Raw genomic sequence first — 26,076 nt, forward strand, 5'->3', positions numbered from 1 at the left:
GAAGATATAATATTCCTTTGTCTTCTGATTTTCATTGTTGCTATGAGAAGTCAGGGGTTAATCTAACAGTCCTTTTTTCTCTCTTGCTCCTTTTATGATGTTATCCTTGTCATCATATTCCTGCACTGTATTTTTACTATGATATCCATTTTCCAGAATTGTGATTATAATATGTAAAGAGTCATAAATATGCCATTTACAATAAGGAGGAGGCAAGGCAAATGCATAGATGTACAAATATATGTACAACAGATTTTGCTTTTTATTTATTTATAATGTAAATTTATAGAATAATTCTGGGATTTGAGAGTATCTAAAACTATTTTTCTGTATAAATATTATTTGCCAAAAGTTTGTTTATATTCAGAAGTCTGACTATGATGAATAAATCTTAAATGCTTTGTTTAATTACAAAAATAAAATCACCAATATCCAAGACAAGAAGATAGCAGTTCAACAAATACTGTAGTTTAACATTTCTACTAAATCTTTCTGTAACACTTAAAGAATTCCCTCATTCATTACCTTATAGTGTAAACAGGAGTCTAGTTTGTATCAACTCTATGTTTTGGTTGTAATATTCAGTTCACTCACCCAATGTACAACCAATGAAATAAAAGAAGCATTTAAAAGGAAAAAAAAAAAAATAGAAATACACATCTGTTAATCCAGATGTGTATTTCTATTTGTTTATCCTGGAGGTACTCGCTTGGGTTTCCTGAATCTGAGGACATATATGTCTCCTGTATTTCTGTTTGTTTGATAGATTTGACATGTTACCTTTTGTAAATTTAAGGTATATAGTGTGTTACTTTGATACATTTATATATTGTAATATGACTGCTATAGAAGCAATGTACATCATTACAGTATAACATTATTGTCTATATCCCTTATATGATTCATCAGACCTCTATGGCCTATTTACTACTCATTACAAGTTTATACTCTTAAACGCCATTAATCTTATCCTTCCCATCCCCTCTCTCCTAGTAACCACCATTTTACTTGTTTTTTTCATAGGTTTGACTTGTTTTAGGTTGCATATATAAATGATGTCATACAGTATTTGTCTTTCTCTGTCTGACTATGTCTCACTAAGCATAAGATGCTCAATGTCCATCCATGTTGTCACAAATGACAAGAGATCCTTTTTTCTCATGGCTGAATAATATGTCATATACATTCATGTGTGTATGTGTGTGTGTGTGTGTGTATATATATATGTATATATATGTATATATACATATGCTCTCTCTATATCATCTTGGAATTTTTTTGGCCACTCATGTGATATACATTCTGGTCCCAAACTGATGTGAGTACAAGCTTATTGTTTCGAATTACCAGAGAGGATTTTCCCCCATTACACCCACGACTAAGGATGAGAAGCTTTTATCCTTACTGTTTCCTTTTGCGGAGCACTTTTTTTTTCTTTTTCTTTTTTTTTAAAGATTTTATTTATTTATTTGACAGAGATCACAAGTAGGCAGAGAAGCAGGCAGAGAGAGAGAGGGGGAAGCAGGCTTCCTGCTGAGCAGAGAGCCTGATGCGGGGCTCGATCACAGGACCTTGGGATCATGACCTGGGCTAAAGGCAGAGGCTTTAACCCACTGAGCCAGCCAGGCGCCCCCACTTTTTTTTTCTTAAGTCACCGTCTGGGGTGTTACTCCTTGACTCTCCTGGCTTTATGTGCATGTGTGTAAGGGGGTGGTAGTTTTCTATTCCAGTCTTCTCTGCTCAACCCCAGATTTGGTCTTCTGTCCCTACTTAAGGCTCTTTAAACCCCAGTTCCAGGCCACCTATGGGTTGGGTAGCAAACACTGGCTCCAGTGATCATCTGTGCCTTGGGATTTGTAATTTCCCGTCATCTCTACCTTCTGAGGAATTCCCTTACTTTCCCACCAGTTCATTTAGGCAACATGGGCAGGTGCGTGTGCATGTTTGCGTGTGTGCGTGCATGTGTGAATGTTGCATTCCAGCATTTTTGGTTACACTGTACCAGGTGGAATTTCCATGATATTTTGTCTTCTATTGCCAGAACTGGAAGCACCCATTTATTTCTTCCTTTGTCCTTCCCTCCCTTCTTTCATGTCTGTATAGCCAGTTATTGCAGCACCATTTGTAGAATAGTGTGTCTCTCTCCCACTGGCCAATCATATAAATTATGACTAATATCAAATGTTCCTATGTATTTGTGTTTGTTTTAGGTCTAGACTCTTTTCTGTTCTAATGGTCTATTTTGTTTTCTGTACCTACATCGGTACCATATTGCCTTCTTTCCAGTAATTTTAAAATAACCACAGTCACCCCTGATCTGTGTTCTTTTACTTCAAGAGTTTCTTGGCTATTTTTGGCCCTGGGGCTCTTTTCTACAGGTTTACTAATTTGTTAGCGTAAACTCTTAGAATATCCTGGTGGGTTATTGACTGGGATTGTTTCAAATACATAAATATGGGATAATAAGTTCCTTGTGACATTAAATTTTCCTGTTCATAAATATGCCATATCTCTCATTTATTTAGACTAACTTTATTTTTTTTAAAGATTTTATTTATTTATTTGACAGAGAGAGATCAGAAGTAGGCAGAGAGGCAGGCAGAAACAGAGAGAGGATGAAGCAGGCTCCCCGCTGAGCAGAGAGCCCGATGTGGGGCTCGATCCCAGGACCCTGGGATCATGACCTGAGCAGAAGGCAGAGGCTTTAACCCACTGAGCCACCCAAGTGCCCCTTTATTTAGACGAACTTTAATGTCTTCAATAAGATTTTATAATTTGGTTGTGCACATATTTTGTTAAGCTTATTAATAGGTGCATCAATTTCATTAAAAAATCATATTATTGAGGCACCCAGGTGGCTCAGTCCATTAAGTGTCTGCCTTCGGCTCAGGTCAAGGTCCCTGGGTCCTGGGATTGAGCTCCGCATGGGGTTCCCTGCTCAGCTTGGAGTCTGCATCTCCCTCTCCCTCTTTGCTCCCCCTGCTTCTGCTCTGTCTCCCTCTCAAATGAATAAACAAAATATTTAAAACTTTTTTTAAAAAATAAAAATTATACTATTTAACTTTTCATTGTTGGTTATGGAAATGTAATTGATTTTTTATGTTGATTTTTACCTCTAGCCACTTTGCTATTTTTAAATCAATTCTAATAATTTTTAGATTCCTCTTTTAAATACTTTATTTTTAATTTTTTAAAGATTTTTTAAAAGATTTTATTTATTTGACAGAGAGAGAGATCACAAGTAGGCAGAGAGGCAGGCAGAGAAAGAGGAGGAAGCAGGCTCCCTGCTGAGCAGAGAGCCCTTCAGAGGTAGAATCTAGTGATTCATCAGTTGCATATAACACCCAGTGCTCATTCCATCACCCAGTTATCCCATTCTCTCCACCGCCCCTCCAGCAACCCTCAGTTTGTTACCTATAGTTAAGATTATCTTACAGCATGTCTCCCTCTCTGTTTTTTTTTTAAGATTTTATTTATTTAATTGACAGATGGAGATCACAAGTAGGCAGAGAGGCAGGCAGAGAGAGAGAGAGAGGGAAGCAAGCTCCCCGCTGAGCAGAGAGCCCAATGCGGGGCTCAATCCCAGGACCCTGAGACCGTGAGCTGAGCTGAAGGCAGAGGCTTTAACCCACTGAGCCACCCAGGCGCCCCTCCTTCTGCCCATTTCTTGATTGGATTATTTGTTCTTTGGGTGTTGAGTTTAATAAGTTCTTTATAGATTTTTGGATACTAGCCCTTTATCTGATATGTCATTTGCAAATATCTTCTCTCATTCTATTGGTTGTCTTCTGGTTTTGTTGACTGTTTATTGTACAAAAGCCTTTTATCTTGATGAAGTCCCAATAGTTCATTTCTGCCTTCGTTTTCCTTGCCTTTGGAGATGTGTATTATAAGTTGCTGTGGCCAAGGTCAAAGAGGTGGTTGCCTGTGCTCTCCTCTAGGATTTTGATGGATTCCTGTCTCACATTTAGGTCTTTCATCCATTTTGAGTCTATTTTTGTGTGTGGTGTAAGAAAATGGTCCAATTTCATTCTTCTGCATGTGGCTTGTTCTCTGCCTTTATCCAATCACTTCTCCAAGTCTCTCAACCTGAAAACCATCTCCTCCCCCTAGGAACCAGTATTCTTTTCCTCAAGGGGAGGTTTTCCCCTCTTGGTCCCTTCCCATGTTCTGTAAAGCACAGGATTCCACCCAATGAGCACAGATATTCTCTGTTCAGCATCACAGTTTGGGAGGATGGATTCTAGTCATGCAGACTGGAATTCCTAATCAGAGGGATGCTCAGGAAGGCACCTATGAAAAAAGACATAGAACAAAGACACTATTAATTTTCCTTGAAGACCATGCAGCCTAATCCAATGTAAAAGAAACAATATTTCTCCTATTAGCACATCCCATCCCCTTTAGACTCAGGAGCATCCCCTTTTATGGTGCTGACAAGCAGTTGGGTCTTTCCTGTATCCCTACTCCCATTCCAGTCAGGCCAACGGAAGCATGTATGTCATCTTGAACTAAGGGGAGGGCAGTAGAAGTCTGGAAAGTTTTTTCCTACAAAGGGAAGGAAAGCAAGCCACAGGCATATGAAAAGAGTAAGTTTTGGTGAATAAATAGTTGCTGGGCCATCCAGAAACAAGAAACACAGAAGGAATTTTGATCAAACAGGCCTTGTTATGTTCCTCCCTTTCTACCATTCCTAGTTCATATTGTAATGTAGTTATCTATAGTGAGAGCTCTCTTCCTGAAGCAGGTCCTCTATCTAAATTCTTTAAGACAGTTAGGTGGGAGGTCAAAATTTCTTCCTCCCTTGGTCCTTGATTGTTTTTAGTTTGAAATAATCTACATGTCAAAGTGGCACATTTTGGGGCAGACTGCCCTTGGTTCCTAGAGTTGCACAATAATGTAGGTATACTTAGTTCCACTGAACCATATGCTTAAAAATGGTTAAAATGGGAAGCTTTATGCATGTGTTATCACAATAAAAAGTATGTGCATGTAGTATCTTCTGATTAATTTTTATATGCTGTTTCTCTTTGACTGAAGGGGATGGAAGCCATTTCTACTACAATTACAGATGCATTTATTATTTGATTCAGATGTATCCTACCTGTATATACCTGATCACATATGGAGTGTCATATGTACAGGGTGATTCATTGTAGCCTTGCTTGCAGCAGCAAAAGCCTAGAAACAAAGTATCCCACTAGAAGAGGCTGGCTCATAAATTATGTATATCCAGGGCGCCTGGGTGGCTCAGTGGTTTAAGCCGCTGCCTTCAGCTCAGGTCATGATCTCAGGGTCCTGGGATCGAGTCCCACATCGGGCTCTCTGCTCGGCAGGGAGCCTGCTTCCCTATCACTCTCTCTGCCTGCCTCTCTGCCTACGTGTATCTCTCTCTGTCAAATAAATAAATAAAATCTTAAAAAAAAAATTATGTATATCCAGACAATAGAGTACTATGTAGCTGAAAAAAATAAGAGAGGCCCCTGGGTGGCTCAGTTGGTTAAGCATCCAACTCCTAATTTTGGCTCAGGTGATGATCTCAGGGTCATGGGATTGAGCCCCACATCAGGCTTGGGTGTGGGGCCTGCTTGAGATTCTTTCTCCCTCTGCCTCCTCCACCTGCCCCACTCTCCCCTCCTGTGCTTTCTTTCTAAAACAACAACAACAACAACAACAAAAAACAACTAAAAAGGAAGATCTCTATTTACTGATTTAGAAAGATCCAGGATATATTCAATGAAGAAACCAAGACACAAGTGTATATAGCATGCTATCTTTTGCATAAGAAATGGGAGGACTAAGACTATATATTCATATTTGCCTAAATTTGCATAGAACATTGAGAAGATAAACAAACTAAAACAAAAGTTACCTGTAGTGGGCAAGGGAAAGAATGGATGGAAACAAAATCTGGAGGGCGGTTTACTTTCTATATTGTTTTGATTTTTGAATTATCCAAATACATTATCCATTCTAGATATTAGAAATATTTAAAAGGTGAAACGGGAAAAAAACAGGGCCATGGTAGAGACGTTGCCCAATTCATCCTTCCTACCATTTATACCTCCACCCCCACCTCCACCTCACCATCAATTTTATGGACTTTTCAGGTTGTTTTCAATGTTAGATTAGCTGAGATAAGCATGACATCACAATGATTATTATTCAGTTTCTTTATATGGATTCATTTAATTTTCCTAACAACTTAGTAATATGGACAATATCATTAACATCCCCATTTTACAGATGAGGCAACAGGGGAACATGGACGGGCTAAGGAGCCCACCGAAGACCTCATACAGCCTGTAAATCAAAGTTAGAATTTAAACCCCCTCATATATCAAATCCTGGCTCTCCCAACATCTTTGTACAAGTATCTCTGAACACTTGCCTATTATTTCACTTAACTACACTATTATAAGTGGTTACATTGGGTCAAGGGGTTTGTCCTTTTAATGTTTTGTTTTTTCTTTTTTTTTTTTTTTAAGATTTTATTTATTTATTTGACAGAGATCACAAGTAGGCAGAGAGAGAGAGAGGAGGAAGCAGGCTCCCCGCTGAGCAGGGCGCCCGATGCGAGACTCGATCCCAGGACTCTGGGATCATGACCCAAGCCGAAGGCAGAGGCTTTAACCCACTGAGCCACCCAGGCGCCCCTGTTCTGTTTTTTCTTTGTAGATTAGACATGCCAAAACGCCATTAGGTGCATTTGCGTTATTTTACATTCCCATTGCAAAGGCGTGAGAAAACTGTTTCCCCATATGGATGACGCCGAGCAGCCGCAAAATTTAAATTTTCTCCTCAAGCTAACTGACGAAATACGTTATCACTAAAGTTTATTTGACAGAGAGAGAGATCACAAGTAGGCAGAGAGGCAGGCAGAGAGAGAGGAGGAAGCAGGCTCCCCGCAGAGCAGAGAGCCCGATGCGGGACCCGATCCCAGGACCCTGAGATCATGACCTGAGCCGAAGGCAGCGGCCCAATCCACTGAGCCACCCAGGCGCCCCTATCACTAAAGTTTTAATTAGCAGTTTAGCGCTCAAAAGCTTACGGACCCCTGGAGATACATTTGCCCAGAGCAAGGAGTCCTCCAATCCCTAAACGCCGTCTCCCGACGGCCGGCAGAGGGCGCAGGCCTAAAGGCGCCTCTCTCCTGTGGTCCTAATTGGCTTTCCAGGCAGAGTGCGCACGCGCATATCTCGCTCTAGGTGTCCCCCTTTGTGCCTGACAGAGGTCTCCTCGGCTGCGCTCAGCGCGCAGTTTTCAACCCGGGCTGGTCTTCGGGGAGAAGTAGCGTGTTTCCTGGAGCTGGAGCGTCCCTGGGCCTCTGGGGCGAGAGGGTGTGGGGCGGGCCTCAAGGGGTCGGGCGGCGCGTCGGGCAGCCCACGCGGGCGGGGAGGGCGGGGCGCGACCGGCAAGGACTTGGGCGTCGGTCGCCGGTGGTGGGGCTGGAGCCGGGCGCGGAGCCCCTGACAGGACAGGTAGGAGGCGGCCACCCTGCCAACCGTCTCCTTCGCCGCTCCCCTGCGTGTTCGCTAGGTTCCCGGCGGCGGACGGGGGGCCCGGTGCTGGGCTGGGCTGGGGCGCGGCATGGAGCCAGGTGTGCGGAGCAGGGACGGTAGGGGTGGGCCGCGGCGGGGTGGGCGCCTGCCTGATTCTGGGCCTGTCCGACCCACCTGCGCTCTTCCGCCTGGCCGTGTGCTCCCGGGGTCGGAGTGGTTGCGCCCCTGAATTCCTCCGCAGCGGCGAGGGTCTCCCTCCTTTCCTGGGAGCGTCTGAGGCACCCCTGAACCCCTTCCGAGCCACAGGTTTCTGTGGGCACATGGTTAAGAAGTTTGTGTCAAACGAAAAACAAAAACAAAAAGAACGCCCGGAATCCCATGGAGGACTCAAGCATGGGGACCTGGATATGGGTCTGGTATGTCTGTATCTCCCACTCCCGCGGTCCGCCTTAACGGGCAGGATGACCCTTGAGAAGTCATCTTGCACATTCCGCTTGTCTTTAAGGCAGAACCACAGGTAAATCACACAGATGAGGAAGTCCGGTGTTTTTAAAGAAACAATGATTTGGAAGCTTCCCCTCATGTATTGCAGTGATGAGAACAGCAAGCCCACGTTGACCGCTTACTAATCCAGTATGCTCAAGGTACCGAGAGTCCGAGAACTATGAGGTGGAGACTGACTTTCTTTACCTGGTGTCCAGCCAGAGCATGAGTCACGAGGATGTTAAAGGAGATTGCCGTAATTTTTTTTTTCTTCCTTAAGGCATTTCGTGCTCAAATATGTTTAGAAACTTCATGGTTAAAGTTTTCTCTTCTGTGGAATATTTCAGAGCCTTCACTATGCTAAAGATAGTTACCATGAATCTCACACTGGAAGTATGGTATGGAGAGTTTCACAGATTTGAATGGGGAATGCTGTTTTTCTTGGGTGCTGATTCTGTTTAACAGTTGAAGTAGTTTGGGAAGTGCAGTTCCAGGTTGGGAAAATCAAGGTTTGGAAGGGACAGTGTAGGTCAGTGCTTTTCAAACTTTAATGGTGCATACACCTGCTGGTCTTGTTAAAGAACAGATTGCAGTTGGTTCTGCATTTCTAACAAGTGTCCAGGTCCTGCTGCTGCTGCTACTGCTACTGCTACTGCTGCTCCTCAGATCACACTTCGAATAGCAAGGGTGTAAGTCACTGGATTGAAATTTAGAGACTCTGTTCTCCTTCCTGCTCTCTGACACAAACTTTGCTGCCTTGAGCGATCCCCTTGACCTGTCCAGGCTTATAAAATAGGAGGCTGGACTAGAAGAGCACTAAGGTTCTTTTCAGATCTAAAATGCTGTGATTCAAGTTCAGTTGCCCTTCTGATAGTTGAAGTCCACTTAAAATATCCTTCCCAAATAGCCAGTTTGGGCTTGAACACTTCTAATAACGGGTAATTTACTACATTTCATCTTGAGATAGCTTAATAAGGAAGTTTTTCAAATTTTTGCTGAAATACATCTTGCCACTTCTATCCTATTGGTCCCAGGTTCTCTTTGACAACTGAACAGGAAAATAAGTACAGTCCCCCTTCCAAAGGTGACTCTTAAAGTGTTAGATGATAGCTGTTCCCACCAAGTTTCCTCCACTGAATTATCCTTAATTCTTCCATGACATTGTTTTAGATGCCTCTCTTAAATTTCGTCTTTCTGCAGGGAGTGTAGTGGGGCTTTGGCTGGCCTCTGAAGGATGGGTGGGGCTGGCAAGACCAGGGAAAGCATCCTACGCCGCTGACAGTAGTGCAGAGATGACACTGCATATGTCACAGGGAGGCCTCTTTGTTTGAAGTAAGAAATGGTGTGTCAATGAAAGATTTGGGGCCAGGGGCTATCTGGGCAAAACAGTATTTTAGAGTGTGTCATTGTCTTACTCTGGGATATAATGTGTGGCTGGAAATGGGGAGGGGGGAGGGAGCCAGATGTGCTTCACGAATCAGTAGTAGAGGACTCAGGTTGGTGATAATAAGCATGCCTTCCATTTATGTCTAAGATTTTACAGATGACAGAACCTTCCACCGGCATGATCTCATTTTATTTAATAATCCTGTGAGGTAGGCAGAGCAGCTGTTACCCTGTTTCATAGATGAGGCTCCAAAGAGGGAAAATAGTTTGCCTCAATTATCAGAGCTATTAAATGGCCAACCAAGGAGATGACAGTGGTAATGGAGAAGAAAAAAGGGATGCGGGAGGCGGTACTAAGAATTGGTGAGTTGGGCCTGACGTGAGGATACAAAGGAGAAGAACTTGTTAGGGAAGATTCAGAAGATGTGGGAGCATTGTGATACTGTTGACAACTTCCACTCTAGGTTTTACTCTGTCATCTCTGTCATTGCTAGTGGCTGCCTGGAGTTATGGGTTGGGAGGGATTGGAGTAGAGGATTCCCAGGCTCCTTGGCTTGTGTATAGCTATTAGTGGTACTGTCTTAGGGTCCTTTCCATTTTGGAGACTCTGGATTTGGCTTTCTATCATTTTTCTTTTCTTTTAAAATATTTATTTACTTAACAGAGAGAGAGAGAGAGTGCACGCACGTGCACAAGTAGGTGGAGTGGCAGGCAGAGGGAGAGGGAGAAGCGGGCTCCGCACTGAGGAAGGAGCTTGATGGGAGCTCGATCCCAGGACCCCGCTTAACCCAGGCGCCCCTCATTTTTCTTTTCAAGTTCAGGCTAGTACCAGTAGCACTTGGCTGATGGACAAATTGAGTGTCCCCATGCTCCTACACATCCCCTGAGGGCTTCACTTAAGCAAAGACTAGACCTTTGTCACCTCCAAAGCCTCACTCAAGCTGTTTTCCCAGATCTGCATTTGAGCTATAGGCTAGAAGTCTCTCTCTGAGTCCTTTCACCATGGAAATACGGAAATATTCACCATGGAAATATGTGAGATTGAGAACCAGTCATTACCAAATTCGATACCCTCCATTTTTAGTTTCTTAGGCTCCTGTCTGGAGAAGAAAGAGGTACATCTGCTGGGGTCCTTGTGTACATGTCTGTTAATTTCCTCTATGGTGGGGGGGGTGGTCTTTGAGGGTGGAGTTACTCTGGAAAATTTGTCAGAGCCAGCTTATATCCCAGAGCCTGGTATTGGTACAGGCTTGTATTTAACATTGAATGTCTTCCATGTGCAGTGCTTAGGATACTGAAATGAATAAAAACTCTCTTCCCTGGAGGTGTTCGTGATGGGATAAGGGGGACAATATTTTAATAAAAATGTGATGTTATAATAGAGATATGTCCGGAGTGCTGTGAGAGAGCACAGGAAGGAATGACTAGATCTGTATGGAGACATTGGGAATCTTCAGGACAAAGGTGGTAATTGAACTGAGCCTTGATTATTAAGAAAGGGAATGGTCTTGTTGATTTTTGCAACAGTTATAGAGGCATAGTGGGGAAGTTAAGTATATCCATGTAGCTGGAATGTTAGAACTTCGAGTTCAGAGGAGATGAAACTAAGTCATGAGACTAGATATTCATAATGAGGCCAGGTTTTTAATGACCTCAAGTGCTGTGCTAAGGAGATTTAGCTTTGTGGGCAGAGAAGTGGTATTGATTGTATTTTGGGAAGCTAACTGTGGAAGTAGACTAAGGGGAGAATTTAGATCAGGGACATCAGGAGACTCTTGTAATATAACATAGGCATGGTATAATGCTGGACTAAGGATTAGGCCAGTGGGGGTGGAAAGGAGATGAATCTGAGACAGTAGAGACAGTCAACCTGATGTAATGATTAATGGGTTGTTGAGAACAAGAGAGGGAATTGTTAGGGATGACTCTGTTTTCTGTTTTGGGTGGGTGGTGGTGCCAGTAGAAAAGAGGGAATATAGAAGAGGAACTTTTTTTGAGGGGAAGATACCAAGTGTGTTTTGAGTTATGTTGAACCTGGGGGGTGTCTGTGGCACTTAGCAGACAGGTGGAAATATGGGTCTGAGATTCAGAAGAGAGTCTGTGCCTGGGCCAGTAGGTGTAAGTGGTGTTTGATGCCATGGGAATGGATGAGCCCAGCTCTGCTTCCAGGAGGCTGAAGATGACAGAGGAGACAAGAAGGATTGGTGTGCAAGGTATGAGAGAATGTTGCCTGGGGACCCAAGAGAGGAAGAAGTTCTAGGAAGAGGAGCAGCCACTTCAGTTGCTACAGGGAAGTCAAGCAGGATGAGCTTGGAAAATGTACCTTGAGACTGGACAGTTGGGAGATTGTGGTCACCAGGACTCTTTACTTTTTTAGTGTGAGCAGCTACTGAGAAGTGGTAGGGACAGGAGTGAGATTAAGCCAGATGGAGGAGTGGTTGGGAAAGGAGGAGAGAGAGGGTGTACTCACTTTGAATAGCCTGGCAGGGAAGGAAGGAAGAGAGGTGGTGGCATCTTACGGAGGAGGTAGCAGAGACTAGAGACAGTTTTTCCTAGAATAGAAGTCTCACGCATAGGTTACCGGATAATGTATAAGAGCGAGTAGAGAGGGTGCGTGCTGTTGAAGGGACAAGGGAAAAGATGATAGCTAAGTCAGATCCTCAGAGGACGGTAGAAGAAAAGAAAAGAAAGGGACACCATTTTCTTTGAAAGAGGAGTGGCAGAAGAAAGGAAAGAATGTAGGAAGAAAGAGACAGTGATGGTGGCAGATATATCTAAATTTGCAAAGGAATTCTGCTCTAATAGGTTCAGGTTTTTTTCTTAGGAACTTTTATCTGCTGAGGGTAGGTGTGGTGTGGGCTCAGATAGGAATTACAGTAGTAAGGGAGGCTTGAAATAACTGTCCAGAGGAAAGGGACAGAGATCAGACCTGAGATTCTCTCCAAGAGTGTTAAGTACCCTCAGAATTTAAACCTCACACTGTAGGCCCCTCCTTCCTCTTTCTCCTAATAATAATGGCTGATGTTTATTGATTGCTTCGTACCAGGCACTCTTCTGAGCTCTTTTCAGGCATTCTCACAACAGCTCTTTTAAAGGAATTGTTACAGTGTCAATTTTACACAAGAGGAAATGGAGGCATGGAGGATTACTTAGGGTTAGTAGTGCTTTGATGAGTCTCTTACCTCTGCAGAAATGGCATTCCTTCCTTTGAGGCATCAGAGGAGGCAGAAATTGAATCCCAGCTCCAGGTTTCTGGACCTTGAGGGGCTGGGGTCCAGGGCTGCTACAGAGTGGGTCTTACCTGGCTGGTGTGTGGGCATGCTGGTGGCATGGGTGGGCAGGGTAGTGGGGTCAGTGTGCCTGCTGGCCTTTTATAGCCACATCGGGAACTCTGAAGTCCATGAATGAGACTAGCGTCCCGACCAGAAAGACAAGTGACTGAGAGTCCTTTGTCAAGTATTGCAGGTTGAGACTGTGTCACCCGAGACAGTGAATACTTAAAAGGGAATTGTCCCCATCCAACCAGAAAAAGAATTTTTTTTCTGCCAGATATGGGAGTAGGCAGACTTATAACCTTACATAATAGCATAGATTATTAACACTCACCTTTTACGTTTTCCCCCTTGATATGATAGAATTTGCAGGTAAGGTACGCTTGAGTGAAGGGGGAGAATGGTGGGATAGATGGATGGTAGAGAAACAGGCTTACCTTTTGCTGCTGCAGCTACTGGAGCATCATTTCCGTGTCCTTCCTCTTGTGGTTGCTATGGATACGCCTTTGCGTGGTGACTTGAGGAGATTGATTTCCATTACGATCAAATGATGACGTGGATTTAAAAAGAGAAAGGACAGAACGCTCTGCTTTTGGGGAGTGGCCGGTGAGCTGCCCAGAAGGCAGAGCCCAAGCACAGCCAAGGTGGCTGTGGCTTTGTTGGCTGCCTTGGCTTTTGCTGAAGTTGTGAAATGGTGCATCTCTCTCTTTAGAGCGCAGGCTCAGGGTTCCCTGTCTGCAGGGTCCTAGTGCCAGAGAATTGCTGGTTGATTCATGGGGAGGAGCGAGGAGCAACTTCAAACAGGCTGTCAAGTAGGACTCCTGCTAGCACAAGGAAGGTTGCAGTTCTTGAATATGGGGCTGGGGGCTTCTCATGTACCTGCAAAAGTTCCTTTATTGAGGATAAGTGGGGAATATTGTGTAGATTTTCTTCCTGGCTCTTCGAGGTCTGGGCCTTTGGAGGTGGGCCTGGCAGTCACTGGGTATTCTTGGGGGAAGGGGATACTTTGGGAGGAGATTGAGTTACATTCATAATGAGAGTGGGCTGCAGACATTTCTATGTAAAACAAGCAGCTGGAAATGTAAAGAAAGTCCATCTAGGATTTAGGCCCTATCTGTATGAGATCTGTAAGGCAGATCCTGGAGTAGGACTTTGGAGCAATGGGCTGTGTACCTGTCTTTTTTCTGGGTTCCTGTGTGTCTGAAACCCAGCCTTCCATACTTCTAGGCCCGTAGCTTCTGTTCCCCACTCAGTGAGCAAATAGCTCTTTTTTCCCTGATTCCTGAGGGACTTACATCCACACTTATCCCTTCCTTACCAGTGCTTTCAGAGATGTACAGTTTTGTCCTAGTCTGAAGAAAATTTGAATCTTGCTAGTTACTGTTGCATTTCTTCTATCTTTGTAACCAAACTACTCTATACTCAGTGCCTGATATAGTTCAGTTCAAGTATGTGGAACCTGCTATGAGACTGCCTGGGATTCAGACCAGCTCCTCTATGAAAGGGATGAGGGAAATCAGACAGCTGGGTTAGCTCAGGATTAAGGTTGGGTGAGATCGAGACAAGAGGAGGTCAAAGACTCAAAGGATGCTAGGGTGCTAGTAAAAGCAAGGTAGGAATAGTGCAGGCTCAGTGCCAAAGAGGCTTCTTTTTACTTGTTCCTTCTTAAATTTTTTTTTTTTTTAAAGATTTTATTTATTTATTTGACAGAGAGAGATCACAAGTAGGCAGAGAGGCAGGCAGAGAGAGAGGAGGAAGCAGGCTCCCCACGGAGCAGAGAGCCTGATGTGGGGCTCGATCCCAGGACCCTGAGATCATGACCTGAGCCGAAGGCAGCGGCTTAATCCACTGAGCCACCCAGGCGCCCCTACTTGTTCCTTCTTAATTCTTAACAAGCTACTCGCTTTCCTGCCATTTTCTGAAATAATCTCCAAGACCATTGATTACCTATTTATCAGACACCTGTTTTCATAGATATTTCAACAGTATTTAATATCACTGGGGAAGAAAATGAGTTAGAAGTCTAGGGTGTATTTGTCTTGTCTCTGGCTGAGGGAACTTGTAACTCAGAATTGTCCTCTGTGACATGGCATGGGGCCCAATGGTGCTGTGGTACGATCACCTGCCTGTACAGCTAGTCACATGTGCCCCCCTGCCATTTTCTGGCCATGAGACTCAGGAGAGTCATTTGACTTCTGAGACTCAGTTCCATCACCTATAGGGCAGAGATGATGCAGTCTGTTTTGTCTGCATCACAGGTGCATTTTGGAAGGAGACAGTGAAATATGCATGGTAGTATACATAGTTAAATTTGCTCTGGAGAAGGTCCTAAGAACAGGACTTACCTTCTCTCTCCTAACATGTTCAGCTTGCCTTCCCATTTCCTCCCAATTTCTTAAATGTTTTCAGTCATCATTCTTCCATTACTCACGCTTGAAAGCTCCTGAGTTTGTTCGTTCATTTTTTTGTTCATGCATTCCTTCATCCATCCATTTATTCCTGCATCTTTCAAGTTCTGCTGTATGTAAGTCATCATTGATGTAACTTCCCAATAATGATGGAGATGATATCTACATTTTGTTCAGCATATATTCTGTGCCAGGCACTGTGTTAAGTGCTTTCTTCAATCTTACTTAATCCTCACAACATCCCTGTGAGGTAGGTATTATTTCCCCCCTTTTTTCAGATGAGGTAGTTGGGCTCAGAAAGTTATCTTGACTAGAGTCATACAGGTGAGGAGGGAACCAAAGCTGTGTCTAGGTCTGTCTGTCTCTGGAGTCCGTGCAGGCATTCTGCCTCTTTCCCCACGTGTGATCTTAGGGCCTTCTCAGGGCATTTTTGTACATTCTCTGAATTAGCTCCTATCCTCTCCTGCTTCTTTCTCTCTCCCTCCCTCTCTCCTTCCCTCCCTTCTCTGGCTCAGACCTTCCCCACCCCCTGTACATTATGCAGCAGTCTCCTCTCTGTTTTCCTGTCTTTACTGGGTTGCTCCTGCCTCCACTCCAGCCTGCTCTGCCACCCCTTTGATCCTCCTAAAATAACTTGTCATGCCAGTCTCCTGCTCAGGAAGAGACCCACTTGTTGTTACTGGATCATGTAGATGGACTTGTCTATTTAACATTCCTTCTGAATGTTAAACTCCCTAACTATCCATACTTACCTTCTAGTGCATCTCAATATTGATGTCCTTATTTACTCAATAAATATTTAACTCCATGAGCTAAGGGTGATGGGATCACAAAGAGGGAAGTTGTGGGCTGTGCTTTAAAAGGCTTATAGTTCGATAGAACTCATCTAGAATTCTTTACTGAAGCCAATCTAGTCTTCTTTAATATTTCCTAGTCAAGCAAAAGTATGCTGTCTCTACTCAGTGTATTCACAACTTATAGTGTTTGTAGGCCTTTTCACATATTCAGAAAACAGCCCATAATTCGAGACATAGTCAGGTACCCCTTTTCTTGTTCTTATTTATTTTTTAACCCCTTTTTAGTTCACCTTTCTTTTGTCCGTAGTTCCTTAGAACACTTGTTGTCTAGATATTTTATTTTTAGACTTATATATCATCTGTTATGTCAGCTAATTTTTTGTACTCTGTATTTTTGCAAAGCACTTTTACATGCTTTATCTTATTCGGGCCTAGTAACATTAGCATAGAGATGACAGGTGATATTCCCATTTTAGAGAAGAAACAGCCTCCAAGAAGTTAGGTGATCATGTAAACCTATGTGGCTGGTGAGTTGTGAGATTGTTCTTAGATGAGCTGTCCTGAATATCTGGAGACAGTGTGGTCTAGAGGGGGAGCATATCCTAGGAAGAAGCCTAGAGAGATGTATGGTCAACACTGAGGTGAGTGGAAAGTGCAGAGGGTCCTGGGGCAGCCTCTAGTTCCAGTTTTGGTTCCACGCCTCACCTTCTATGTAACTTCAGGGAAGTGACTCAGTTCTCTAAGCCTCAGTTTAGAGGCTCCCTGCCTCTCTGCGGGGTTATTGTGATGTCCAAGGATAACAGCATGGATATTACCTGACTTGTTGAGTACCTACTAAATACCAGGCAATGTCCTAAATGTTTTACATGGATTATCTTGGCTAATCCTCAAAACCTCTCTCTGAGATATGTTCTTTGTTCCCAAATGACCGATAAGGAAATCAAAGCAGAGATGTTAAATATCTGGCCCAAGTTCATGTAGTTCCCAGGTGGGGAAGCCAGGAATTGAACATAAGCAGTCCGAGTCTACAAACAGTACTCTTAACCTTGGTACTATAGAGTTATGTTTTTCAAGGTGCTCTCTAGACTGTAAAGTGCTCTGAGCTCGGGAAGTCCAGGCTGTAAGGGGCTGCATGGCCCTGCCTACCTGGGTAAATGTGAAGGGAAGGGAGGGGGCAAACATGGAGAGTTTTACTAGAGAAATGGTTCCCTAGCAGGTCTGGCCAGGATTGAAGGTGGGGAGAGGTGTTTTGGGGCCATCTATCTGGCTAGTGGCTGTCATTCTAGTATCGGGCTATCTGGCCTGCCTTAGATAGAGAGTGGAGTGGAGGAAGATTCTGTTTGGCCAGTGAAGTCCAGTGCATACAAGACAGGTATCCCTAGATCCACATCGCATCTGGCGGAGCTATACCGGTCAGACCCCAGGCCAACCTTGTTTGGTGCTCAGGGGTAGGGAGCCTGGTGTGCTAGCTCGTAGCCCATGTTAGATGGGTGAATGAACACAGAGGCATCGTGACATAGGCCTCTGGAGACCTCTCACGAGAATGCTTAATCTTATTAAATATTTATAATTATAAAAGTAATATGTGACTGTTACAGAAATTTGGTGATATATAGAAAAGAAGCCATCTCGTTTTTTCTGTTAAGGAGGTGGCTGGGAAGCCAAGAGTGTAAGTAAGGGGCAGGTGGTTGAGGTGGACTGGGCCTTGTGCTACAAGGTACATGTGGAGCTGTTTGCTCTTATTCATGCAGTTGAACCTGACAGTCTCAGGGTTTGAGCTTGGCCCTTTATAACAGCCAGAGGGAGAAAGAGTCTGGCAACCTTTGCCAGTGTGGAGGAGAACGTAGGTACTTGACTTGCTTTGCTGTATGAAGTTACTTCCATTACTGCCCTTCCTTTGCTGTGTGCGCTGGGTCTGGCTGCTTCCATCAAGTGTGTGAAATTGAAATCCAGACTAATTACATGGGTTTGGACCCTGAGTCTAGAGTTTAGAAGAAGGAGGGAGAAAGAGGAGCCCCAGAAAGGGGGGTATGAGACCCTTACCTTGGCTGCGTGGAGGCAGGTAGGGAGCTGATCTTCTTGAAGTGTCCCTTGATGCTTGTGGTCCTGCTGAGGCACATTGTGGGGGGAATTGTTGGGGGTGGCAGCAGTGATGCTGAGGGGTGCAGACTAGGAGGACCAGTCAGGGCTGTGCTCCCAGCCCCAAACACTGACGGTTTACTCTAGAGGTGACTGCTGAGGGTCTGTGGTGTGGGCGGAGCCCCAGCAAGTCCCTGCCTTGCTTGTCTGGCCCAGGTGAAGCAGGGGGGCACTAGGACCCAGAGGCTAACACGGTTCCTGACAAGTCTAGAGCAGCACTAGCGCAGAGTGAGACTCATCAGCTGGCAAGCCAGATTCGGTGTCTCTGGGTTCAGGAATCATCAGGCAGCAGAGAGGACTTGCTCCTCAGCCCCCATCTCTGCCCCCATCCCTACCCCGGTAGGCCACCGAGTGAGGTCCATGGACTGGGGAGGGCCGTGCCTGACGGCTTCTGTGTCTGTCCATGAGGGCCTGGAGCCCTGACCCTCCTGCCTAGGTTTCTGCCTTTTCTCTCTGTCTTTGGCCCGCTGGGGGAGGGGGTAGAGGCCGGGTGAGCAACATGGCCCAGAGCAAGAGGCATATGTACAGCCGGGTAAGTGGTCCTTATCTGGGATGGCCCTGGGAGGGCTGCTGGAGAAGGCCTGGGTGCCTGTGGACACTGCTGTGGGGGCTGGGGAGACAGGCTGGAGCTAGACTGGGGCCACTCGCAGCAGGGACTGATGGTGTGAGGCTGGACGGGCCTCCTCTCCCAGTGTTGGGCCTTCAGTGGGGACTGGCAAGGCCTGACCTTTGACTCTAACTGGACCTCTGGCTAGAGGGTCCTGAGGGGATTGGACTATGCTGGGGACTCTCGGTGGGGTTGGTGGGTTAGAATGGCCTTACAGTGACGCCTTTCTTTAGAGCTGCTCTGTTGTTTGTCACTTGCTTTCTCTCTCTTCTGGTTGAGATTGACTCTGTACCCACTATTGTGTCCACCTGGTTTTGAGAGGCTTATTAGGGTTGGGAGGTTGAGGGAGTCTCTTGAGTTTAGGGCTAGTCCTGATGTCACTGTCAGTTCTTTTTATTGTGAGATCCGTGAGAGCAACCCTGCTGTCCCAGGTGTGATTTGGGGTCCTGAAGCCCCTGGGAGCTATAGCCTTATCTTCCTGGATGAGCTCTTAGGGGAAGGGATTTGGGGAGTGACAAGCTCTGGCAGGGCTCCCTTTCGAAGCCAAGTGGGAGCATCGGAGGGAGCCCTGTGGAATCTTTAGAACCAAGGAGTCACTTTCTCATGCCTCATTCATCTCTTTGCTATAAGGCCCCTGGTTCATGGAACTGCTATTGCTAAAAATGGCTTAGGTGTGATTTTCTTCTAAATCATGGTCCTCTTTGGAAACCTAATTTCAGGTTGTGTCCTGTCATCACGGGTGTGTCAGAAGCTGAGAACTTCCAGAGGACAATGTTTAGTCTATTCCTTTGCTTTGTCGATCCATAGGAAGATAACCACCCATTCGGACCACTGGGCAGAGTCTAGGGGACAGTGTAGGTCAGATCTGAGGTACCGGATTTACCTGGCCTTTGTTTTTCTTTTTATAGCAACATAATGTGGGGGAAGGATCTTTAGAGCTTGGGGTAGAGTTGCTAGGACAGGGCTCAGGCCAGGAGGAAGGGAACTAAATGGTTGAATCGGCTTCAGTGAGGCATCTAGGAATGTCATGGTGGGTGTGTGGATGGGGTGGGGGGAGTTGGGTCTGGAAGGAGTGATGGTGACTTGAGGGCTGGAAGGAGGCACAGTTGTGTACCTTTGAAAGGGAGAGGCCTAAGAGAGCTGGTTGACCACAGGGAAGACAGACAGCAGTGGGAGTAGAATAGGATCCCCTGGGGTCACCCATGAGTCACCTGTCCTCTCAGCTTGGGCTCCTGAGTCAGGGCACTGGGTTTTGGAGAGCCTGGTCTCAATTGAGTTATTCACTTGAGCTTCATTCCCCTCCTTGGGGGCAGTGCTCCTAAGACACTGACATTCACAGGTCTGTCATTGAATTCTGATTTGTTATAAAACTTAAATATAAACTCTTTAAAAAACGGTAGCAGATTCCAAAGGAGTTTGGAGAAGTCTTAGAACATCACCGGTACTTTTCAGAAGGGAATTTGGGACCCACTTCACCCTGAAAGTGGGGTTCAGGAAAGTGACTTCTTGTCCTTTTTCAGTCCAGGATCCTGACTAAGGCCTTTCTGGTGCATTAGGCTGCTACCCTTGACCTGAGGCCTTTAACTGCATATGTTTGCACGTGTCTTTCTTTCAGACGCCCAGTGGCAGCAGAATGAGTGCAGAGGCAAGTGCCCGGCCTCTGCGAGTGGGCTCCCGTGTGGAGGTGATTGGAAAAGGCCACCGAGGCACTGTGGCCTATGTCGGAGCCACGCTCTTTGCCACTGGCAAATGGGTCGGCGTGATCCTGGATGAAGCAAAGGGCAAGAATGATGGAACTGTCCAAGGCAGGAAGTACTTCACTTGCGATGAAGGGCATGGTATCTTTGTGCGTCAGTCCCAGGTACCTCTACCCCGTTTTGGTGTGTGCTTGTGCATATGCTCTGTCGCTTGTACAGCTTTTGTGTGGGGCTCCCTTTTCCTGGGCGTGAGTGTACATCTCTGGTTGAGAGAGTGGGAGGTAGCAGGGGAGGGGAGATTGGTGATCCGTCCTTATGTCCATCCTTATTGAAGCTGCCCTGTACCCCAGGCTTGCTTGGGCCGTGGGGTGGGGGCAGATCACAGCCATCCTTGATCTGACTATATTAAGTCTGTTCTCTGGCTTCAGATCCAGGTATTTGAAGATGGAGCAGATACTACTTCCCCAGAGACACCGGATTCTTCTGCCTCAAAGGTCCTCAAAAGAGGTAACAGCCACTCAGTTAAGTTGCCTTCCCACATCTAGAAGTCTCCAGGACTTCTGCCCAGAATACAGGACCACAGTGGTTCATGAGATTTTTCCATCACCACCATATTCCCTTGTTACATCTCTTCTACCCCACCATGATGGTCTCTGCCCCCACCCCTCTATACAAACACACAATTTATTTCTGCTTGCTTTCTACAGAGGGAACAGACTCAACTGCAAAGACCAGCAAACTGGTGAGTGGTTGGGGATGGGAGTGGAGAGTAAGAGAGAGAAAGAGGGGAAGGAGAAAGAGGAGGGAGACCACTTCTAGGCAGGTAGAAATAGTAGGTGAGTAAAACGGAGTTAAGCCTTCCTGTCTCCAACCTCCTTGAGAAGGAAGCTTTCTGGGTATGAGTTGATGCTTTAGGGGTAGAATAAAGGCGGTAGCAGGGAAGAACTGTTAGGGCCCAGAAGTTTACGGTCAAATGGGGCCAAGGCTAGGGGTGACAGGAAGGACAGGTCTGACCCTAGTAGTGCTATTGCCATCTTCCTACCTTTTGGTACCCAAGACTGCCAGGATGTTAAAGGTCAGAGGGTAGGGATAAGGTGAAAACTAGAAGAAGAAGGAGCTGTCCTGCTCACAAGTGAATGATAAGGAGCCAGCCCCACTGCTGCCTGTTTTAGGCTGTATGCAGAGGCTCTGTTGTAATTCTGTGCTGCTCTGCACAGGATATGTGTGGTGGGGATTCAGACCCTCCAGCTTCTCTGGGTCAGGGTATGGACATCCTGGAAGCTGATCCTTCAGGGATCTCACTTACCCAGGAGTTGGTAGTGACCCGACTCTCCCCTTTACCTGTGTGTACCTGAGTTGGTCTTAACACCTCCCCCAGGATGTCTGGCCAGCTAGCACACCGTGATGTCTGTTCTCTAACTCTCCCCTTTCCTACTCCTCATGCAGCGGGGACTGAAGCCTAAGAAGGTGGTGTGTTTACTATTTGTGCCTGGGTGGGTGAGGGCCATGAGCCCCCTCCCCAGCTGTCCTGCATGTCCTTGGGTTGCTGCATGCATGTTTGTGTGACCTTGGGGCTGGGATGGCCAGAGGAAATGGTGGCCTTGGCTTTCAGGGTTCCTTTGAGGGATGCAAGGACAATAGGCTTAGTGTCCAGGCTCAGGTGGCACTCATTGGAGATGACCGCTACACCTACTTGTCCCCATCCCCACGGCCTTAGGACTTCTAGTCAGAGACTCCAGACATTCGACATTAAATGTAAAGCAGTAGCATGGAGTAGGGCATTTACTGGGTTACACTCGGTTTCAGTCTGAGTTTGGGGGCAATGGGAGGAAACACGGAGGTTGGGAGTGGAGAAAGTACCAAACGAGATGACTGGGCAAGGAACAGGAGGCCAGGGAGCAGAGCACAGGAAGAACAGTCGAGTTAGAAGGCCTTAGAGTCCGTGTGTCTGTTTCTGGGCGGGCGCTAGCTGTGCTGGTGCTAGCTGTGGATGCCCGCCCTCACTCTGCTCCGTCAGTCTTGCCCTACCTCTTCCTGCCTCTGGTGCTGCACTTGAGGCCTGCCTCCCACTCCTTGTGGCCTTCCATCAACTGTCATTGCGTGGGGCTCAACTCTGCTTCCCCCAGACTCTTTTTAAACTCTGAAGTCACTGCCGTAACCACTTCCTCACACCAGCCCGTGTCTTGGGCCTGTGCCCAAGCTATCTCTGAGTTGCATGTGCCTGTCTGACCTGTATGTCCTGTGCCATATGTGTGGTTCTGTGACTTCCTTGTTGCCAGCTGTCTCTGGCCCTTCTGACCTGCATGAAGAGCTACTCGATTGGGCCAGTGGTTGGGGAGAGGAAAACATCTTTTCCACTCCTGGTTGTTGATGGGTCCTCATTCTGGAGTCTTGTCATGGAAGAGACCACATTCTGGTTCTTGCCTTGAGGTCCTGGCTCAGGTGGGAGTGGGGATATAAGAAGGAAAATAATGCTGTAAAGGGTGCTGAGCCCATTATAAGGTTATAGAAACTTGGCCTTTTCCCTGGATTGTTGCCTTCTGGTTGGGGCTCCTAGTCTTGCCTCAGGCCCTTGCGTAGAGAAGAGCATGGACCTGCTGCAGTCTGATATCCATGGAGGCCTTCTCACCACAGGGGGACCTGACCCTGGACAGGGCCTGAGCTGTGTCGGAAAGTGGGGGTTTTGGCATCTGCCTGGGGAAATGTGGCAAAGCCCAGCCTGGGCTGTCTTCCTTGCTCATGTGCAAAGTGCCATTCAAATAGTCAAGTCCCCAACCAGGTCGTCATCTCCAGTGGTTCTTGCACAGAAGAACACCTAGTCCAGGGCCCTGCTCTCACCCCCTGGGGAGAACAGGGGGCTAGCACCAGAACAACAACAACAACAACAAAAGGAACTTTGAGGGGGAGGGTATAAGAGAATCCAGATGTCTCTGCAAGGTGCCCAGTCCCTTCTGGAAGGTCTTTAGAGACAGGCTTTAACCTGCCTGTAACCAGGGGAGGTTTGGGAGAGGAGCGAAACAGTCATTATTAGAGCTGCTGCTGAGTGTTTCCAGGGGTTTCTTAGTGTCACTGTATGCCCCTCAGAGCGGATTCTGGGTGCCTGTGCCTCATGAGAGACCAACCGTAAGGGCGTTGTCCTTGTGTATAAGAGACAAGTGGAGTTGATGGGGCTGTGGACAGAGGGGAGTGTCTGAGAGAGGCTGGTGGAGCAGTGAGGCTCTGTGCCCCTGCCCAGTCATGCCTCAGCCCCAGAGAGTACCATTTCTGGGATGGTCCCTAGCCCAATTTTTTGGAGCAGACGCTTGGGGATGGGGGTGGGAGGAGGGAAGGGGAGGGAGGAGTCAGAACCTGTTCTATGGAGGCAGAAGCAGGGCGGGCTCTGCGCATATGGAGGCAGAAGCAGGGCGGGCTCTGCGCAGGACTTTGTCCAGTCATGTGGAGGAGGAGGAACCAGCAGAGCCCGGCAGTTGCTAGGAGACCAAGGAGCAGTGGCTCCACCCCCACGGATCAGAGGAGGGTGGGTGCATGACGTCAGGTGGAGCTGGTGCAGCGGCCACTGAGGCTGCCATCAGCCTTAGCTGGTGAACTGGGCCGGGCTCCTCTCCGGTGCCTGCTGGAGCCTGGCTGTCCCACTGCGCACCTGCGGGGGCTTCTGCAACTGAGCCACAGCCGTTTTCGGGCCAGGAAGCCGGCCTGCCGGGAAGCTGAGGCTGCATTGTTGGGATTTGATGCACTAATCTCCTGTCTCCGCCGCCTTTCCCTCTGTTCGGTCTCTTTCCCTCCCTCCCTTCGTCTGTCCTTCCTCTGTGTGTTTGTCCATCCTCCTCTGTCCCTCCTTCTCTTTCCTCTCCTGGCTTTCTTTGGTTTTCTGCAATGATGAGACAGGCACCGACAGCCCGAAAGGTACTCTTGCTTGCTCTGGTCCTGCTGCCGGGTTGCCAGGGCGATGGTGGCAGCAGGCTGCTGGGGTGGGGGTGGGGGCTGATTGACTTCATCTGTCTACCTGGTTGGGGGAGGAGGGTAGGGATGTGGAGGGGGAGGGAGAGGTGTGTGTCACTGCCATGGCCCACACCCTGGGCATTTGCTCCCTGCTTTGGGCTCTTACTCTGTGTTCTGGGCCTTATACCCAGTGGCCTCACAGCCTTGGGCTTCAGGCAGGTTTTGCTGCAAACTGGCTCTGGGAGTTTCCTGTGAGAGGATGTGGGGAAGCAGGTCCCGGTGTCTCCCTGCCTCTAGCAGGCCTCCCTCACCCTTATCCTTTGCTAGGATGCCTCTTAGTTGTACTCTCGGCATCCCTTCTCCACCAGGGTTTGTATTAAAGGGCTTTTCCAGGGTGGGATGGGGATCCTAGAATAGTTTTTGACCCACAACTATGGAGGCTCAGCTCAGGGTAGGAGGGGTGGGGTTTGGTCTCCTTAGACTCAGTGTCACCTAGAGGTAGGGTCCAATCCAAATCTGTTTTTGCTGTTTTGCTGTAAGATACTGGGTAGCAAGAATACAATTTGGAATTTGGGATTAATCATCTATTTTGGTTTAGGGCACTAGTTTCTCTATCCTGCTGCCTACCCCCACGTCCTTTCTTGCAGCTGGGTGGGGTTACTTTGCTGAGCTCTGGGTTCTGGTTAATGCAGTATTCATGGTCCTGACATCTGAGCCCTTTGCCCTAGGGATGGGGACTGCTGCAGGATCTGGTCCTGGGGGAGGGGAAGACAGCAGTGCTGTTTTGCCTAAGGGGCCTGAGCACCCCCCTGCTGGGGTCATATCACTCACTTCTGGGCTTCTAGCATCACTCTGGTCACATGGTATTTCTAGGGGGTCTTCTTTGCAGTCTGGCAGTTGAAGGAAGGGGCTGACCTGGGAAAGTCCTTGGGAGTGGTGGGTGGGCGGGGCCTCTGGCTCTGGGCTGGAGTGCAAGAAGGACCATCTCTGGGGACCTCCACCAGCTGCTGCCTTTGGTCTCCTGTGGCTCAGCCTAGGAGATGGGGATTTCTGGGATTTTCAGGGGTGAGGTCTGCAAGGGTTGGGCATAAGTGGGGCAAGGAGCCAATGGAGAATAGGATTCTGAGGTCCTGGAGGAGAAACAAGGTGATTCACTGGAGGGAAAAGGGGATGGGGTGGGGATGGGAGTGGGGAGGCAGCTAACTGTAATCCCATTCCTGGTACTTCTTCTGCTCTCATTGCTGTCCTTTCTGCTGTCTTTCTGCCATTATCCTTTCTTTCCTGACTCCTCCTCCTCCTTTGGCTCCTGTTGCCTGTCCAGACCACAACTCGGCGGCCCAAGGTGAGAAAAAAAAAAAGGCCTCTGTACATGCCACTGCTGAGTGTAGACTCACATTTCAGGCATGTGCTTGTGTGTGGGCATGTGTGTGAACAAGTTAAAGGTGGTCGCAGTGCATCCTGGGTTTTCTTTTTCAGAGGAGTAAGGGGACTTAGGGTGGTGACAGGCCTCTCCTGGGAAAATAACTTCTGACTCTTAGGAGGTTATCTGAGCCAGCAGCCTGAATGCAGAAGGGAAATGGAGTGGTTGTGGTCAGTCAGGGCTGGCTTTCTTGAAGAAGGGCATTTTGACTAGTTTTTTGATGTGTGAGTAGGGATAGAAGTTAGAAGAAAGGTGAAGAAGAACTTGTCAGTGTCAGGGGATAAGGACCTGGGGTTATCTGTGGGTAGCATATGAACTCTGAGTGTCAGCCCATCAGCAGAACTTCAGGGTTCAGTACTGCAAGAGAGAGCACTGGGCAGGCCTGTCTGCTACAGGGCCTGGGGCTCCAAGAGCTCTGCCCCAGCC

The 26,076-nt window shown here is 47.0% G+C and overlaps 1 protein-coding gene and 1 long non-coding RNA gene across 9 annotated transcripts in view; one reads left to right on the top strand and one right to left on the bottom strand.

The window, feature by feature from the left end:
• Nucleotides 1-3,989: 3,989 nt before the first annotated feature.
• On the bottom strand, nt 3,990-13,439 carry LOC123925534. The gene is made up of 3 exons (XR_006815038.1): nt 13,081-13,439; nt 7,677-7,812; nt 3,990-4,293 (listed from the first exon to the last, which is right to left on the bottom strand). It is a non-coding gene; the product is annotated as an uncharacterized LOC123925534 (long non-coding RNA).
• Nucleotides 7,370-26,076, top strand: part of DCTN1 (dynactin subunit 1) — a 29,846-nt gene continuing 11,139 nt past the window's right edge. For 2 of the 8 annotated variants that reach the window (XM_045978797.1, XM_045978798.1), the window contains exons 1-7: nt 18,233-18,519; nt 20,210-20,455; nt 20,720-20,798; nt 20,999-21,033; nt 21,738-21,758; nt 24,177-24,194; nt 25,552-25,572. In XM_045978797.1, the coding sequence (XP_045834753.1) occupies nt 18,487-18,519; nt 20,210-20,455; nt 20,720-20,798; nt 20,999-21,033; nt 21,738-21,758; nt 24,177-24,194; nt 25,552-25,572 (453 nt within the window). In that variant the 5' untranslated portion in view covers nt 18,233-18,486. Of the gene's footprint in view, nt 7,482-9,230; nt 9,318-18,232; nt 18,520-20,209; nt 20,456-20,719; nt 20,799-20,998; nt 21,034-21,737; nt 21,759-23,718; nt 24,195-25,551; nt 25,573-26,076 lie in introns of those variants that run through there. The other 6 variants (XM_045978800.1, XM_045978801.1, XM_045978799.1 and 3 more) reach the window with 6 other exon arrangements.

Source organism: Meles meles, chromosome 15, assembly GCF_922984935.1.
Source record: "Meles meles chromosome 15, mMelMel3.1 paternal haplotype, whole genome shotgun sequence".
Taxonomy (NCBI): Eukaryota; Metazoa; Chordata; class Mammalia; order Carnivora; family Mustelidae; genus Meles; species Meles meles.